We start from the raw sequence: 18,277 nt of genomic DNA, 5'->3' as shown, positions 1-18,277 counted from the left end.
ATTTGGTTGCATTCCAAAAAAACTGTATTGGTGTGTTGGTTCATTTTTCGAAAAATGTGCAAAATCACATCAAAATCTCACTGCAAAATCGCATTGGCCGACTGGTTTCCAATGCGGCCAACAAGTTTTCGGAAGTTTTCGGTCGGGCGTGAGGAAGTGGCAGTCAGCTAACCAGCGTGAGGTATAGTAGAGAGGGTAGAGAACTTGGAAAATGACTTCCCAACAAAAAAGGGAAAGTCATTTTCTTGAAAATTTGATGTATTTTTCATTGACCAAGACATGATTTTTCCTTTAACTTTATGTTTTCCTCCTTGCCAAACATGGAGAAATCATTTTTCGAGTTTCCAAAAACACCCTTAAATGTTCTTCAAGAATCTATGTAAGAAACAAAAATATTACAAATAATACATATTGGTCATATATTACACTAATATATAAATATGAAACCAAGTATATAAATATCACATTGATTATTTAGAAAGATAAACTCATTTTCTGACCAATAAATTGACATTAAACTTTGAAGCTAAAGATAAGTAGAAACCAGTATTGTTGGCGTGAGTGGCCATACGCTCCATCCTTAAGAAGGGTCGGGGGTTCGAATCCCCACTCGTATGAAAAAACCAATATGGTTAGCACTTTGCCTCTTAATTGGGCTAACCCGGTGTGAATGGGGATTAGTCTGAGTATGATACGGGCTTAAATGTGTCTCCTACAGTTAGGCCATGCTCAGGACACCTCATGGTTTGACAAAAAAAAAAAAAAAAAGTAGATACATGTATGAGGGAATTTGAGAAAAATCTATGAAATGACTAATATGTCCTTCAATAATTTGAGAATTTGAAGTACAATATAATGTTAATTTTAGCTACACTGCAATGACAAAAATAAATGTGTCCGTTAAATTCAATGATTAATTAATTATTTAATACAAAATGATATAAATAAAAAATGACTAAGGTGTCCCTCAATAATTTGAAAATTTAAAAGGAATTATTAATATTAACATAATTTATTTGTGGTGGACTAAAATTGTCACTTTACACATAATTAATTGAAAAAATTTGTATATAGTAATAATTCATGGACCGAGTCTATAATATAGGTATAATTAATGGATTAAAACTGTCATTTTCCCTTTTATACACCAAGAATTGGGAATTGAATTGAAGCTAATGAGAATAAGCTCTGATCTAGATGAGAGCTATATATGTAATTAGTATATAAAAGCATATATTGTGATTAATTGGCCATGACGTCAATTATATAAAAGCATACACACATCTCTCTAGAAAAACATTATAAAGTAATTAGTATAAAAAAATAAAATTTTCAAAAGAACTTTTTAACTAATAATGAAATCAAATTATATATAATAAGGTGTTTTCTTATCATTACCATACAATATGTTGTGATTATTTAATTAGCAACACTATTTATTTATTCATCATTTAGATTAGAAAAAGAAAAGTGTCTTCACGATAAAATAACGGCAAGCTTTTGTATTAAGAATAAGGAATTTGTTATCTTGTACATGGAAGTCAACATATATATTTATTTAGGGTATGATTGCAATCATGGATGGCGAGGATGAGCATAATTATATTTAAAATATGCTTTGAGGATCGGAATATTTTCATTTTTATTTTGATTAATCTTCATCACACTACAATGCTATGCATGATCTGATTACGTACTTAAATTCAGTCTAATATTTCATAAAAATTTAAATATAATTCAAAAAGTAAAACACAAGCAATTTTCTTTTGTTTCTTAATTATTTCGATAAATAGGAAATTACAAATATATAATCCCATGTTTAGTCCCTCAATTATTCTTGTTAGGCGGACGCCTTGAAGTCCGAGTTCAACATCTTGCCTTAGAAACGTTACACTGACTGTTACGCAAATATAAAAAAATAAATGTGTGTTTTCACTACTAGCTATAACTTTTGACATTGTGGTAAGCGTTTAATTCTGATAACATGCTGTGCAGTTGAGGTTAACAGATGCTATAATGGTAAACTTTGTCACTATATTTCGGTTGTTGTAAATTCAATCGTTTAGTTGTTGACTAAGTTGTAAATTTAGATATTATCCTTCAATTGAAAAAGATTGGCTAAATTTCTAACTCAAAAACAATTCAGGGATCAAAAGTATGTGTGATTTTTTCTCAGCTCATGTTTGCTCCATGATATGGTATGTATTATTGCATACTCTTCTTTCGTGTTTGATTATTAACCTTTTCTTTATGACAGTGTTTATATAATTATATAATTAACTCATCTCTTAAAAAATATATATATAATTAACTCATGATAAAATTAATTAATATAAAAATAATTTAAAATAATTTTTAAAGTATTATAGATATATTACAACATTAGAGAATAAATATTAATTATGGGTAATTTTAATATGAAAAATATTCATTTTGTGCTATTAATTTCTTATTCTTAGAGCTAAGGTTAAATAAATGAGCACTAAAACACCATACACCCTTACAGAGTAAGGGTGTGTTTGGTTCATGAGTTTACACATTAGAAATGGGAATCAAAATCATAGTTAGTGTTAGGTTGACAACTTTTTAAAACACAATTATGTGATTTGATTACCCCCTTCAATTAAAAACATCATCCCTTAATTAAAAAGGTATCATTATTCCATCTTATTGATAATATGATTTTTAAGTTTGGATTAGTGCTTTTAGATTTGTGTTTTTTGATTTTTTTTTTTTTTTTTTTGTTCATATTGGTGCTTTGGATGTCATTATATTATGATCAATTGCCTTGATTTGTTTGTTTGTTTGTTTGTTTGTTTTTTTTTTTTTTTTTCTATTCTTAAAACTTTTATTCCCATTATAGAGTTATACATAACCAAACATTAATATTGATAATCATTCCAATTCTACTCTACTACCAAACATGCAAAATACTTTCACCAAAACTCATACAATTACTATAAGTATTTGATTCACATTCCGATTTCGATTCTCATATGCGAACTAAACACACCCTATATGACTATATATAGTATGTGATGGAATGAATCACCATATATAGGCATGGTATTGAAATTAAACAAAGCACAAAGGTCAATTTCATATTGCTACAATAAATATTGCATAAGAGCAGTACATAGGAAAGAAGGAGGGTTGTAGAACCACTCCATACAGTCGGACATAGAAAGGGATTCCTTTCCTAAACAATGGGTAATCTTGTTTGTGGACCGTTTAACAAAAGTGACAAGCACGTACATTAGATAATTGACTAAGAACATTTGCAATATCAGTATGGGGTGGTTACTCCTTAGTCCCAAAAATATTATCTGAATTATTGAAGGATATGTTTCGTCCAACTAATAGTATTGTCTTGATAATTGAATGATTCTTCCAAAAGGTTGAACCCCAACCCTAAGGGATTTCCACACTCCAGCCTGACAGAGCATCTGAGGGGATGTAAATCATGGTAACTCAACTGAACATGAAACACATAGGCTAGACCTGTCTCAACTAAAAATTTAAATTAATAGTAAAGGTGTGCATTTATAATAATAATGTTATTTAACGTCATTATTTTACCACTGATATTAATGTTTATCTTCTACGGGGTAATCACTACTGTAAATTATTGAATTTCCGACCACCTGAAAGTGATCTTAAATCAACTTGATACCAAAAAGTGGTCGGAAATAGCAACAAAGGTTTTTCCAGATACCAAAAGTGGTCGGAACAAAGTTTTTGACTTGATTTAAGATCACATTCAGGTGGTCAGAAATTTCATAATTTCCAGTAGTGTAATAAAACTCTTTTTATTTATTGACTATCTTGAATTAATGAACATACCGAGTATGTATTAATCAAGTACGGAGTACAAAATTAACCGATCAAATATTTTCACATAATGAGGTGGATGTAGCATTATATATTCTTCAAATACTTTTTGGTGGCCCTAATAACATGTAGATATATATCCTATTTGATAATATAGTTAGCTTATCATTCAATTTTGGCTTATTTGATCATTATTAGCAGTTTGACTTGGTTAAACAATTAATATGAGTGTTTAACTAATTAGCTTTTTTGTAACAGCTTATTGCTCAAAAATGCTAAAATTATATTCAAAAAGCGGCTCAAAGCAACTGTTTCAATCAACTTTTTGAGAAAGTCATTTTACATGTAATCAGCTATCAGCTAATTTACCAAACATTTTTCTAAACTCAGCAAATGTTATCATCTAGTCAAATCCACTAACCAAATCAATTAACAGGTATTTACCAAACACCTCTATAGTCTTCCCTTGCACGAATACTTTTTATAAGCTAAACAACACGTGGATGGAATCGCTTTTTTTGAGAGCTGAGATTCAAACCACAACTATTTAAGTTCCTCTCTACTACTAAATTAAACGAGGTATTTTATCATCCCAATTAAAAGAGTAAACTAATAGTAAGAATGCATATTTATATTTCATCCACACTAATATAAGAAGGACAATTCTTTTGAGAGGTAGAGAGAGTATATACTTCAATTCATCTATCAATACAATATGTTCTTTTAAAAAGATCCTAGGTTACGTGCACTGTATTTCTTTATGTATTATCCTACAACCTATCATTTAATTACAAAGTGGAGATCACTCATGTTGAAATTTAATGGATGGAGCCATCTGATATACAGATCGCTCATTTGCCGACATGACCTTCTAGATGGAGAGAGACAGACGACAGACAGACAAAGAGAGATATATGCGCCTATCAGTGTGGAACTATGAATTAATTAAAGTAAATAAAAATAATGTATATATATGAAAAGAATTTCCCTTTCTGCAAATTGATTCTTGTAGATCAGATATGTATGATGATATGTGATATTCTGATCTGGGAATATAATAGATCAAACATATATGCACATATGACATTATGAGACGACAGTTGGTTAATGATATAATTAATTTTTGTCAACCGCCCAATTAGCTTATTAGCTAGGTGATGATAATGCTAATGATTCTTATTCACTTCTAGCTCCCACCATTTATACCAACTTGCAGAGATCATACATACACTAACTTCAATTAGCTCCAAGGAATTTGGGGTTTTAATTTCTTTTGATCTTATGCTTTTGTGATATCCCCTCCAAGCTCCAACAGCCAATTATTTGGAATTTTATCATAACTAGTTACAATAATCTTCTTATAGATTCTAATCACATTGATATGATGTGTGTTTTGATCACATCAAATTGAAATCAAGTGACAATTATGGTTCTAATTATTTGGACTTCTCTGATCGTGTAAAATGAGAATATATGCGTTTCAGATGGAAAATGATTCTTATATTTATTTTCATGAGCCCAAATAATTCGAGTTTAACTTAAATACTATAAATTAATTCAAAATTTATCTTAAAATGATATGTGGGGTTATATAAAGTACATCAAATTCAGAATGTTTGAAACATTTTTTGAAACTCATATTTTGTCGATGTGAAAGATTATATATTTAATTTATTTGTAATAACTAAGGACCTTGTGGTCTAATGGTACCAAGTTGAACTCTCATAAGGGAGGTTGTGAGTTTGAGCCTAGTGGACGAACAGATACTGCATTCTCATTGAGTTAGTAGTATTCAAAAAATCAAAAATCAAATAAATTAGGTGGCAAAACTTGAAGGGGAAGGAAAAGAAAATGAAGAAATGATCGATGATAAATAGAGGGGAAATCATAATAATAATAATAATTATTATTATTATTAAGTAAGCCCAAGCAGGCCTTGTTGTATTTGGACCAGGCTTCAAAAGGAGATATGTTCCATGATTGGTTTTGTTGCAGACCACAGGGCTTGTATTTAAGTTTGAAAAAACAGAGTCAAAAACAAGGAACTTTATAACCAATCGTTATGCGTTGGACCCGTGTCCAGCATGCATGCTGGACACGGGTAACAGTGCCGTTAGGCACTGTTATTTATTTTCTTTTTTTTTTTCTTTTTTTTTTTTAAAAAAAAAAAATTAGACCGCTTCGTTATAAGAGTATATGTTCATAATTTTATTACTATATGTTAATAATTGTACATTCATAACTCTATAACTGTACATTCATAACTCCATAACTGTACATTCATAACTCCATAATTGTACATTCATAATTTTCGAAGCTCTATGTTCACAATTTTAGAGCTCTATGTTTATAATTTTATCACTATATGTTCATAATTGTAAGTTCATAATGTTAGAGCTCTTTGTTCATAATTCGATCAATAACTGTACATTCATAATTCCATAACTGTAGATTCATAACTCCATAACTGTAGATTCATAACTCTATAACTGTACATTCATAACTCCATAACTGTACATTCATAATCTTCGAAGCTCTATATTCACAATTTTAAAGCTCCATGGTCATAATTTTATCACTATATGTTCATAATTGTAAGTTCATAATGTTAGAGCTCTGTGTTCATAATTTCATAATTGCATAACTGTACGTTCATAACGGCATAACTGTACATTCATAACGGCATAACTGTACATTCATAATCCAAAAAAAAAATAACGCCGTTAACGGCAAAACGCGCGCGATTTTTTTTTTTTTTAAACTAAATGACGCGTTTTTTTAAAAAAAAAACGACGTCGTTTTGGGCCCGTGTCCACAATAATTGTGGACACGGGTCCAGGGCATAATTTGCCCTTTATAACAGTACTTTAACTGTTCAAGCCCATATACAATTTTAGGGCAAATTATGCTATGGACTCGGGTCCACCTTGCACAGTCCAAAACGTGCGTCGGGAATAACGCTGTCGTTAGTGGCACTGCTTCCTCAGTCAATGATTTTTTTTTTTTTTTATGAATATAGATTCAAAAATTGTGTTATACTGTTGAATATAGAGTTTTGTAATTGTGAATATAAAGTTCAAAAATTGTGAATATTGAGTTCTGTAATTTTGTATATTGAGATCTAAAATTGTGAATATTCAGTTCAAAAATTGTGAATATAGAGTTCAAAAATTATGAATATAGAGGAACGAATTATGAATACAAACGACGTCGTTTTGGATTCGGGTCCACCTTGAAAGGTGGACACGGGTCCATGGAATAACAATTGCAATTTTAGGGCAAATTTTTCCATCAGTCATTATACCATGAACCATGATTTACTTTACAAAATAAACCACGAACATAAGGTTCATTTTTGTATACAAAATATTCATTTTTTGAATATTAAATGTTTATTTTTGTGTATTGATGGTTCATTATTTTATATATTAATAAACTAAATTAAAAATACTATTAAATAAAAAAAATAAGTTTAAAAATAATAAAAAATATTTAAAAAAAAAAAAAAAAAAACAAAGAACAAAGAGTTAAAATGAAAAAGATGAACTAGCTTTGTTTTTCGTTTTTTTTTTGTTTTTTAATTCTCAAATCAAATGCCTCTTGATGCATGTCTTTTTTTTTCGTCTTTAATTTTTTAACACATCTAATGCAATTACAAGGGCGGATCCAAAAATTGTTTTCAGTTAGGGCGAAAGAAAAATAAAATGAAATACTTAGAAATTGAGTCATAAATATTGTTGACTATGGATAAAAAAAAAAAACAAAAAAAAACATTAAAATGTGATAAAAATATCCATAACAAAAACATAGTTCAAATAGAAATTACATAATAAATCACTTTCATCTCGCTATTAATATTTAAAAGAAAATCCCAATGTTATATATAAAAAAATCCAATTAAAATTAGAAATTAATCTCATGTAGAGTGGACGACTTGGAAAAAGAAAGTATACGGTGGACGACTGGTCAAACACTTGCATATGATCATCATTAGTATTGGACTGGGCACCCTTTGAAATTTTGACTCCAAATAATATCAATTAACAAAAATAGAGAATTCTACAATACCTATATGTTAAAGTATTATATTTCAAAAAATATATATTTATAATTTTATAGAAGTTGTATAAATGATTAAGTATATATAATAATTATTTTCAGAAAATAATATTTTATATATGACGTTTTGGCATTTCCCAATATAAATGTTAATGACCTACAAAAGTATTTTTCCACTCAATTGTATTTATTGACTATGGATTGGACATATGAGGAAGTGCAAGAGTGGATTCAGATTCCTTTTTCCTCGTATATAAGAGGGTGTTTGGTTGGATGGAAATCAAATTTTATGGAAAAGATTTTTTATGAAATGTAGGAAAATGATGTTTTACCTTGTTTGGTTGGATGGAAAATCTTTTCTATGGGAATTTGACTTTCCAAAGGTGAAGGAAAAGAAAATCCTACCTAAACATTGGTATTTTGTTTTCCAAATGAGTTGGGAAGAAAATATAGTACTATTAGACTATTTTGCCCTCATCAAAATTTATTAACTACACATGTATAAATTATTGTTAAGGGCATATTGGTCTTTATATTCATAATTCCTTACCATTCCAAACTCAACCAAACAATGGAATTCATATTCCGGGTAATTTCTTTTCCACTAACCAAACAATGAAATCTATTTTCCTGGTAATTTGTTTTCCATGGAATTTGAATTCCATTTCCCTTCAAATATTTTCCAGCGAACCAAACGGGCTGAAAAGTATAAGAGTGTTGATTTGTGCACGCGCACCCACACATACATACACACACATATATAATCAGATGCGGTAATAGACTCAGGTAAAAGATGAATTTAATCTCAACTCTTGATCTAAATCAAAATCAATGGGCGCTCGTCGACATGAAGAGTGAAAGATTCTCAACACCTGCCTCTTGGAAGTGACGAGGATTATTTTAAAGATCTAGTGCATGCCACGTGTGCTCGTAGAATGAGGGAGACTATCTTGCTAGTGTCTTTTCTCCTCCGGAGTTGCCCCCTCTCTTATTGATTAAAAAAAAAAAAAATTCCAAGTTGAGTACTTAGAGGAGAAGTAGGGTAAAATATTTTAGTACTAAAATTCTTCAAAATTTTTTTTTTTAATAGAGGATGTTCTCGAGTTGTCTCTATTTCTTTGTATTAGAATTTAAGAAGTACATAAAAATCTTTAGTTTGATTGTCAGATGCATTCAATATAATGGGAAGAAGCTAGTTTATAAGTTGAGTATGCATATCCCTATATAATATGTAAGTTGGTGAGGAGTCAGTTTACGAGCCAAGAAAACATATTCATATCTTATTACTTATGTTTATCCCTATCAAAAAAAAAAAAAAAAAAAAAAAAAAAAAAAAAAAACTAGTTAGCCATATATATTATTTATACATCTCTTACCTCAACTCTCAAGTACTAGATTCTTAATAATCTAGTTCTTAGCTTTGCTTAATAAACTATCTAAAGGTTGAAAAGTTTGTCAATAATAAGTTTGTAAGATATTTGTACAATTTGAAATCTCATAATTTATGAGACAAAATCTATCCTAAGACTTTAAATGGTTTCGATATGATTTTGTGAGCATGTATTTGTTATAAGAGGTGACTCGTGTGCAATCATTTTTATGTCTTTTTTATATCTCTTAAGACAACTTAAAAAAAAAAAAAAGATAGTTGGCCAAAATTTTGAGTTCATTCCACAACACTACCAATTGCATTCTATGATGAGTACAAGTGCAACCAACATGAGTGCACCTTACATTTCATCAATTGTACTTGTAATTTTGAGCAATAAACTTTTAGAATTGTAGACTTTAAGTGCACTTATACATGTTAAAAAAAATACATCCACACTCTCGCGTATTAGTATTGCTTTTAATTAGTCCGCACGGACTTAGTTCGGTAAATAGTATTTGAGAGAAGAGACCAAGTTCAAACCTCAACAACGATAATGTGAGAATTATGTCTAAAGTGGGCAGATTCTTTCATTCCCTTGTGCGGCCTAACGTTTGGCCGGTTGCTGAGCTATTACCTCCTCCCAAATGATCTGTCCGATCGGGATGTAGAGGGCCATTGAGATTGGGAGAAGTGTTCCTTTTAATTATGATATAAACGCACCCAAATGTGAACGGAATAAAACCAAACTCCCCAACTTGATCGTCATTTACAATATCCTAACATCAAGTCAGCCAGATGCAATCATCCCCAATTCCATCATCGTAGACTTCAATAATTCCAAGTTGACGATGAATTCAAAGTCAAATCCATTCAAAAACTTTGTGCCCAACGCCACTCTATAAGAAGTGATTCCTTTCAGTTTTTGATGCAGAGTTGAGGTCTGATCTGAATTGAAAGTTTCTTCAGAGAACTTCGAAGAGATCGAGATCGATAAATCATGTGTTACGAGGTTCAATGTTCGACCTGCGGCAAGACCTCCTGGGAGGGCTGCGGTCGCCATGTCCCCTCGGTTTACCAGCGGATTCCCAACGGCCAACACTGTCAGTGCAAGGGATGGCCCGGCGTTAAGACCGGCGCCGGCGGGGAGAGCAATTCCGGCTCCGGCGCCGGTGCTGAGGAAGCTAAGGCTCCATCGTCGTGCAGTATTCTCTGATGGGATGATTTACAATAAGTTGTGGGAATAAAGTTGTAATAAAAACTCAGATCATGAGATTAAATGTGGGTTTTATCTTAGATCTGGTTGAAGGGAAGATTTCAAGCCTTGTAATATCTTCATGTTCTCAAATATATATTTGCTTTCATGTTTCTCCTGTTTTTTATTTTATTTGATTTTAATATTTACTGGGTGCAGTAGATATAGAGGGTGGTACTATATCTACGTTTCTTAGATCTTGGGTGTAACTCAATTTACAACTCAAAATAAATTTATAAAGAAATAAGGATCAAATAAGTTATCAAACCGTAGACAATAATGTAATTAAACCACTGAACTCAAAAAAGTTATAATTAAATCCTAAACTAATCCATTTCAAACAATTTGTACAATTTGTAAAATTTCCCCCTTCCTAACAGGTCATTTAATTTAAAATATTTTTTAAAAATAATTTTTATAAAAAATTAATTAAAATAAACTAAAATTATTTATAAAAAAAAAAAAAAAAAAAAAACTTTCGTCTCCACCGGAGACGAAGATCCCTTCTTCGTCTCTGGCTGGAGACGAAGCCTGAGACGAAGAACGTTTCCTCGTCTCCGGCCGGAGACGATGTTTTTTTTTTATTAATTTTTTTTATAAATAATTTTAGTTTATTTTAATTAATTTTTTTAAAAAAGTATTTTTAAAATATATTTTAAATTGGATAACATGTTAGAAAGGGAAAAAACTTGCAAATTGGATAAATTGCTTGAAATATGTTAGTTTAGGGACTCAATTGTAGCTTTTTTGAGTTCAGTGTCCTAATTACATTATTGTGTGTGGTTCGATGGTCTATTTGACCTTTATTCCATTTATAAATTTTGTTTTGCTACTAACGGTATAATGTACAGTTTGAAATCTACAAAACTAAAAAAAGAGATATATGGATTTAACAATGTTGTGACTACTAACCTCATCTTAACTAATTAGGACATTCCTATTTGTGGTTTTTTTTTTTTTTTTTTTTGGGTCAAAATGGAAGGGAGAGATTAGGAAAGAGAAGAAATTGATTTTGCAATAAGTTGCATTGTTTTTGTGAGGTGACAGAGAGAGGAAGAGGACAAAGTCGCGCCAATTGGCGCGATAGGTGCACAATGTGCGTCGCAGTACACGTTCCACCTAAGCATGTAAATAAGCATTTTTTTTAATCCTGACATTTAGCATAGAAAAACAACTCTGGCCAGCACTTTGTCTCTTAATTGGGTTGATCCCGTGCGAAAAGGAATTAGTCTGATTATGGTAGTGGCTTAAAGGTGCTTCCTACAGTTAGGGTCTAGTCAGAACACCTCATAGCCTGACCAAAAAAATTTAAATCCAACAATAATACTCGAATATTTTGATTTAATTAACGGTTCTGTATCAAACACCCTCCTGATTGAGTCTGTACATGATTTTCTTAGTGCAATTTATTTTTCTTATGTGATTTATAAGTTATTATATGTTAAGAATAAAGTTAGTACAGATACACAATACATATATTCTAATAATAGCTGCGAATTTCTTTTGTCATCTAAAATTTGCACAAAAAGACTCAATGACAGCCCAAGTGCCCAACGGGGCTTGAAGGGCCTGCTACTCTTTGGACATTGTACGAATAAGCCCATTTTCTTAATGGGATACACCGATTAATAGTCCAAGGATTGCAATCGTTATGCTGTGCATCAGTATGCACCAAACATGGTGCATACGGATGCAAAAACAACGTCGTTTTGTCGCTTAACTTAAAAAAATAAAAATTAAAATTGCATAACTACACATTCATAATTTCATCACATCCATAATTTCATAATTATACATCCAGAATTACATAACTATAAATCTAGAATTGCATAACTACACATCCATAACTTCATAACTATACATCCAGAATTGCATAACTACACATCCATAATTTCATAACTATAAATCCAGAATTGCATAACTACACATTCATAACGTCATAACCACACATTCAGAATTGCATAACTACACATCCAGAATTGCATAACTATACATCCAGAATTTCATAACTAAAAATTATGAATGAATGAACTAAAAAAATGAATAACATAATGTTGTTGCTGGGAATCGAAACTGATTATTATTATTTTTTTTAAGTAGGACACGTGTTTTGCATCAAAACGATGTCGTTTTTGCATCCGTATGCACCGTACGGATGCACAACATAATTTGCCCAAGGACTGTAGTTCAAGTCACAATGTCAACACCTTAGGACTTGTGTGGCTAAATTTATATAATTCTCTCATTTCAAACTTGACTCAACCTCTAGTGGCACCAAGTTGCTATCTCATATGAAATTATAGATTCGAGATTCAGTGGAGATGATATTTATTTTTTGTGATTCAGTAAGTTGAGAAAGTAGTTATGCATAGATACTGCATTATTATAACAGAGTTGGTAGTAATAATAAAAAAAAAAAACCTTGACTCACCTCTTTTCATTTATTATGATTTAACATAATTAATTTGCAGATGAATCATACAACATTATGATGCTTATGAGTTATGACATGACAAGTCACACGCAAGCATACAATTATGAATATCTAATTAATGCCCGCATGGGCAGCTCAACTGGTTATAGAGGTGAAGTTTGAAAAGATTGACCAGAGATTGAGTCTCACCAGCGACAGTGTGAGAGCAACCTCTCAAAGTTAGGGGGCTCCTTGTGCGCAGTAAGCAAGTTACCATGATTTACATCATCCCAGATGCTCTGTCGCGACGGAGTGTGGGGGCTTCTTGTGCATACTAAGCAAATGTGTTCATCAGAATTATCATGATTTACATCCTCCTAAATGCTCTGTCGGGACGGGACGTGAAGGACACTTAGGGTTGGGAATTCAACCTTTTGGGAACATTTGAATATCTAATTACCTTAATAATAATGTAGCAACTAATATAGGTGGTAAGTAGAAAGAAATTATTAGCAGCACGCAATGTCCTTACTTTTTTCCATTTTTGTCAATGCATTCTCAAAAAGCTTTACCCACTACCTTTGAATTCTCAATAAATTTAATTGAAACATAATTTTTTACAGACGACAGTCAACACATTCATTTATTCCCTTCTCTTCACTTCTAATTTGTAGGTTATTTGGTCACCTACCAAAACGGAAATTTTTCTTGCATTTATAAACAACATTTTAAATTAGTTTTAAATAAAAAATTAAATTTTTATTCTTTAAATTATGTAACTTTGATTATTTTATAAATCTTTTATCTTTCAACCGTTTCAAAAACCATTTTAACTTTTTTTTTTTAAGTTGCAATTTTTCCTTTTCTATTTTTGCCATTGCCGAAATGGCCAACACATGACCATGGCCAAGTATGAGCTATGGCGCAACACTCTAAAATTTAAATGATATAATCTCTCTTAAGAAGTTTAAAAATGGGAAATGTTGTTTTCGATCCCTAAGTTATATATACTTCCAGGCCCGAACATGGGACTAATTCAGATTTGACTCGAGAACTGAATCTTGAACCTTACAGTTACATTAATAGTACACTCACTAACTATACTAAATTGTAGGGTAGTCATTTGATATAATAATGATGGAATAAGGTTCAAATTGATCACTGAACGTAACCTGAAAATGCAATTAGGCCACTGAACGAAAAAAAAAAAAGTGCAATTAGGCCACTGAACACTCCAAATGTATGCAATTTCACCTGATAACAAGTTACCATCAATTTTAGCAGGTTACCGGTTTACGTGACAGCTGAGTTCGACATTTTTAATAATTTTTAAAAAATTTTAATAATAATTTTTTAAAATAAAATAAAATAAAATAAATGACGGGTGGCGCAGCCACCCCGTCGTTTATTTTTATTTAATTTTTTTAAATTTATTATTAAAATTATTGTTATTAAAAATGTCAACTCAGTTGCCACGTAAGCAGGTAACCTGCTAAAATTGATGGTAACCTGCTATCCGGTGAAATTGCATACATTTGGAGTGTTCAGTGGCCTAATTGCACTTTTTTTTTTTTTTTTTCGTTCAGTGGCTTAATTGCATTTTCAGGTTACGTTCAGTGGCCAATTTGAACCTTATTCCAATAATGAAAAATGCGTATGGGCTGATAGTAAAGATATGAATAGGCCAGACCCTTTTGTAGGGGCCTATGACCTGACCTAATTAAGGCTTAGTTAGGCCTGACTTGTTTAGTAAAAAGGTTTGGTTCTTACCCATTTCAAAGCCAATTAAACTAAATAGGACAGACCTATATATACCATGCCCGACCTTCTGGCCTACATGCCTGGCCTTGGCAAATTTTACTGTGGACCATGGTCTATGTAGCATCATGGACCATGAAGTATGTATCATTTTAATTATAATGCGTATGAGCTGATAGTAAAGATATGAATAGGCCAGACCCTTTTGTAGGGGCCTATGACCTGACCTAATTAAGGCCTAGTTAGGCTTGACTTGTTTAGTAAAAAGGTTTGGTTCTTACCCATTTCAAAGCCAATTAAATTAAATAGGACAGACCTATATATACCACGCCCGGCCTTCTGGCCTACATGCCTGGCCTTGGCAAATTTTACTATTGACCATGGTCTACGTAGCATCACTACTGGAAATTCTGAAATTTCCAACCACCTGAAAGTGATCATAAATCAAGTTGAAAGTCTTGTTCCGACCACTTTTGGTATCCGGAAAAACCTTTGTTGCTATTTCCGACCACTTTTTGGATTTTTTGGTATCAACTTAATTTAAGATCATTTTCAGGTGGTCGGAAATTTCAGAATTTCCAGTAGTGCATCATGGACCATGAAGTATGTATCATTTTAATTACACTTCAGTTTCATTTGACAATATTATTATGTTTTTAGTTTCATTTTTTCTCCACACTAGTTTCATTATAGTAATACTAAAGTATTATTTTAATTATACTATAGGTTCATTTGATACTATACATTATTGCTTGAACTCTATTTTTTTATTTCATTTTTCACACACACTAGTATAATTATAGTAATGTTGAAGTATTATTTTAATTGCACTTTAGGTCAATTGACAATATATGTTATTGCATGACTCTGGATTTTAGTTTCATTTTTCATGCACACTAGTTTCATTATAGCAATACTAAAATATCATTTTAATTATACTACAGTTTCATTTGACAATAATGCGCAATGTTTTTTAGTTTCATTTTTCACATACACTAGTTTCATTATAGTAACATTAAAGTATCATTTTAATTCTACTACAGTTTCATTCCACAATCATGATCCATACAGCGTGTCAACCATGGTCCACTGTATAACAATTGCCTGGCCTATGTATATAATAAATAGAAATAAATTTCCACTGATGTGAAAGCCTTAATATATAAGTCAAGAAGAAGAAAGCCCTCGTTTCCTCTCCTCTCACAGTCACTTACATAAATTATTTTCCACCTTCAATTCAGAAGTACACTCATCATCATCATCTTCTTCATCTTTCTGGCAAAACTCTCTTTAATTTTCTGAATCACATATGGCTGCATCTCCTCTCCCCCTTATCATAATCTCTGCCTAGCCAAAACTTGCAGCCTAAATAGAGTAAACAAAATTAACAAAGGAGATCATCAGAGATGGGAAGATCACCTTGCTGTGACAAAAACAATGTGAAGAGAGGGCCATGGTCTGCAGAAGAAGATGCCAAGTTAAAGGCATTCATTGAGCAGCATGGCACTTGTGGCAATTGGATTTCTTTGCCACAAAAAATTGGTACCAAAACCCTTAACTTTTCATTTTCTTTCTTTCTTTCTTTCTTTCTTCTTAGTTAAAAGTGCTGTAATGTTGGGCGGAGGCCTGAAAGGACAAATCTAGAGCTCTGCCTATCGAAAATATGACGGGTATAAGAAAATAAAGTAACTGTAATTTTTTGCATAGTGATAAGCGTTTGATCCTAACAAGTGGTATCAGAATTAGGTTACGGATTTGAGTCCCAGCAAGGGGAAGCTTGATCCTAACATGTAACGTGTTAACCGATTATTGATTTGATCATATGTGTTGTTTTGTGGGAAATTGACTAGGGCTTAAGAGATGTGGGAAGAGTTGTCGTCTTAGATGGCTGAACTATCTCCGTCCAAATCTCAAGCATGGAGGATTCTCAGAAGAAGAAGATAAAATAATCTGCAGCCTCTACATAAGCATTGGGAGCAGGTAATTAGTTAAAATTAAAATTATTTTATTAATTACCTAGAACTGTTCTTTCAATTTAATCTTAATTTAAAACCATAATGTTGGACTTGGACCAGATGGTCTATAATTGCAGCACAGCTCCCTGGAAGAACTGATAATGACATAAAGAATTACTGGAACACTAAGCTCAAGAAGAAGCTCTTTGGCAAGCAGGTCAATGACCATGGCCACAGCCTTAGGGCTAACCAAAGGTCAAACCTGCAGCCAGAAATGGTCTCGTGTGGGCCCGCGTCCTCGTCCCCGAGTAATATAAATATTTATCAAAATCCTAGTTGTCACGAACTAGTACCGGTTGCGATGCAACCGGTCCCATACCCGAAGGAAGAGCCGGGTTTCAAGGACCCTGCTCATCTGACAGATACTTTACCCGTTGTCAACTCTATTTTATCAAGTACAGGTATGGAGGATTGTTTGATCAATCAAATGGTGTACAACGTTAATCCGCAAAACTTGGAGGGTGTCGAGTTCTTGTGTGACAACATATTCTATAATTGGAAAGTGGGGAGTAGTAGTAGCACTGCAGGAGGCATGGATTGGAATGAGATTAATGAGATGCAGTCTTTGGTGCCATCCCCTCCTTCTCCTCTAGCTTCGAGTTACGAAGGTCTTGAACCAACCGGGAAACAATGTGCATACTTCAAGACATAACTAGTTGAATTATGGGATTTGTACATTAGTTGTTAATTGCTGTTTGCTTTAAAAAAATTTAAGGTGTCATTTGAAATTCGTGTCAATTTGTACTAGGTACAACTATGTATATATACATGATTGTATTAGAGACTATTGAAAGTAATTACTAATAGGATACAATCATATATGATATACATGATTGTACCGGATACAGTTGACACTGCTTCTGATCAACATTACATAAGTTATTTGGCAGTTGTAGAATTGGATTGTTAATCATTGTGGAAACCCTAAATAAATTGTTCATCGGTATGTTCATTTTCTCTTCAATAACTTGAATAATTTAGAGACAATTAGAGCTATATATATAATTGTCCTTTTTGTAATGGAATAACGTTTCAATTCATTAGTATTATGTTAATTATATTACATGAGTTTCGTTTGTCTAGTTTATTCAATTCTAGTGGTGAATTTGCTTGGATATAGATTATTGTTTATTTGGTTATGGATAGAGGGCTAGATCTTGCATTTTTGCCATCGAAAATGCATTTGCTATTAGTTATAACTTTTGGTAAAATGGTAAACGTTTAATCCTTAAATGAATATTAATTTAAAGTTATATTGATGTATGCAAATTGGATTTTCTATTTGTTATACTTTATAGAATACTAATGCGAAATTGACAGCAATCTTTATCAATAACAATAAACAAAAGAGAGTCAGTTTCTCTATTATTACACACCGTGTTAAAAATGTATTAAAATATATATATACGCACATTCTGATTTATGGGAACCAACTAAAGTTCGATTTTTTGCATAACGAAACAATGACAATTCTAACATGGATACAATTATTCCGAAGGTCACAACTAATAAGGTGTAAGAAAAATAAATAGCCGTATTATATATGTTGTACTGTGAAACAAAATGTTGGCTGACCA

The 18,277-nt window shown here is 31.8% G+C and overlaps 1 protein-coding gene across 1 annotated transcript; it reads left to right on the top strand.

The window, feature by feature from the left end:
* The first annotated feature begins 15,907 nt into the window (after positions 1-15,907).
* Positions 15,908-17,805, top strand: LOC109152860 (transcription factor MYB36-like). Its single transcript, XM_019300529.1, has 3 exons — positions 15,908-16,227; positions 16,536-16,665; positions 16,761-17,805. The coding sequence occupies exons 1-3, from the start codon at positions 16,092-16,094 to the stop codon at positions 17,350-17,352; spliced, it is 858 nt and encodes a 285-aa protein (XP_019156074.1). The 5' UTR covers positions 15,908-16,091; the 3' UTR covers positions 17,353-17,805.
* Positions 17,806-18,277: the final 472 nt, after the last annotated feature.

Source organism: Ipomoea nil, unplaced genomic scaffold, assembly GCF_001879475.1.
Source record: "Ipomoea nil cultivar Tokyo-kokei standard unplaced genomic scaffold, Asagao_1.1 scaffold2480, whole genome shotgun sequence".
In the NCBI taxonomy this organism is placed as follows: Eukaryota; Viridiplantae; Streptophyta; class Magnoliopsida; order Solanales; family Convolvulaceae; genus Ipomoea; species Ipomoea nil.
The sequence above is the reverse complement of the archived record's forward strand: the minus strand, read 5'-3'. Positions and strand labels throughout refer to the sequence as shown.

What these genes read in the sequence shown, in the direction of transcription:
- LOC109152860 (XM_019300529.1), top strand. Translation starts at nt 16,092, where the DNA reads ATGGGAAGATCACCTTGCTGTGACAAAAACAATGTGAAGAGAGGGCCA. An exon ending in TTCTTTGCCACAAAAAATTG is followed by an intron (nt 16,228 to 16,535) that starts GTACCAAAACCC and finishes GAAATTGACTAG; the next exon opens with GGCTTAAGAGATGTGGGAAG. An exon ending in TACATAAGCATTGGGAGCAG is followed by an intron (nt 16,666 to 16,760) that starts GTAATTAGTTAA and finishes GACTTGGACCAG; the next exon opens with ATGGTCTATAATTGCAGCAC.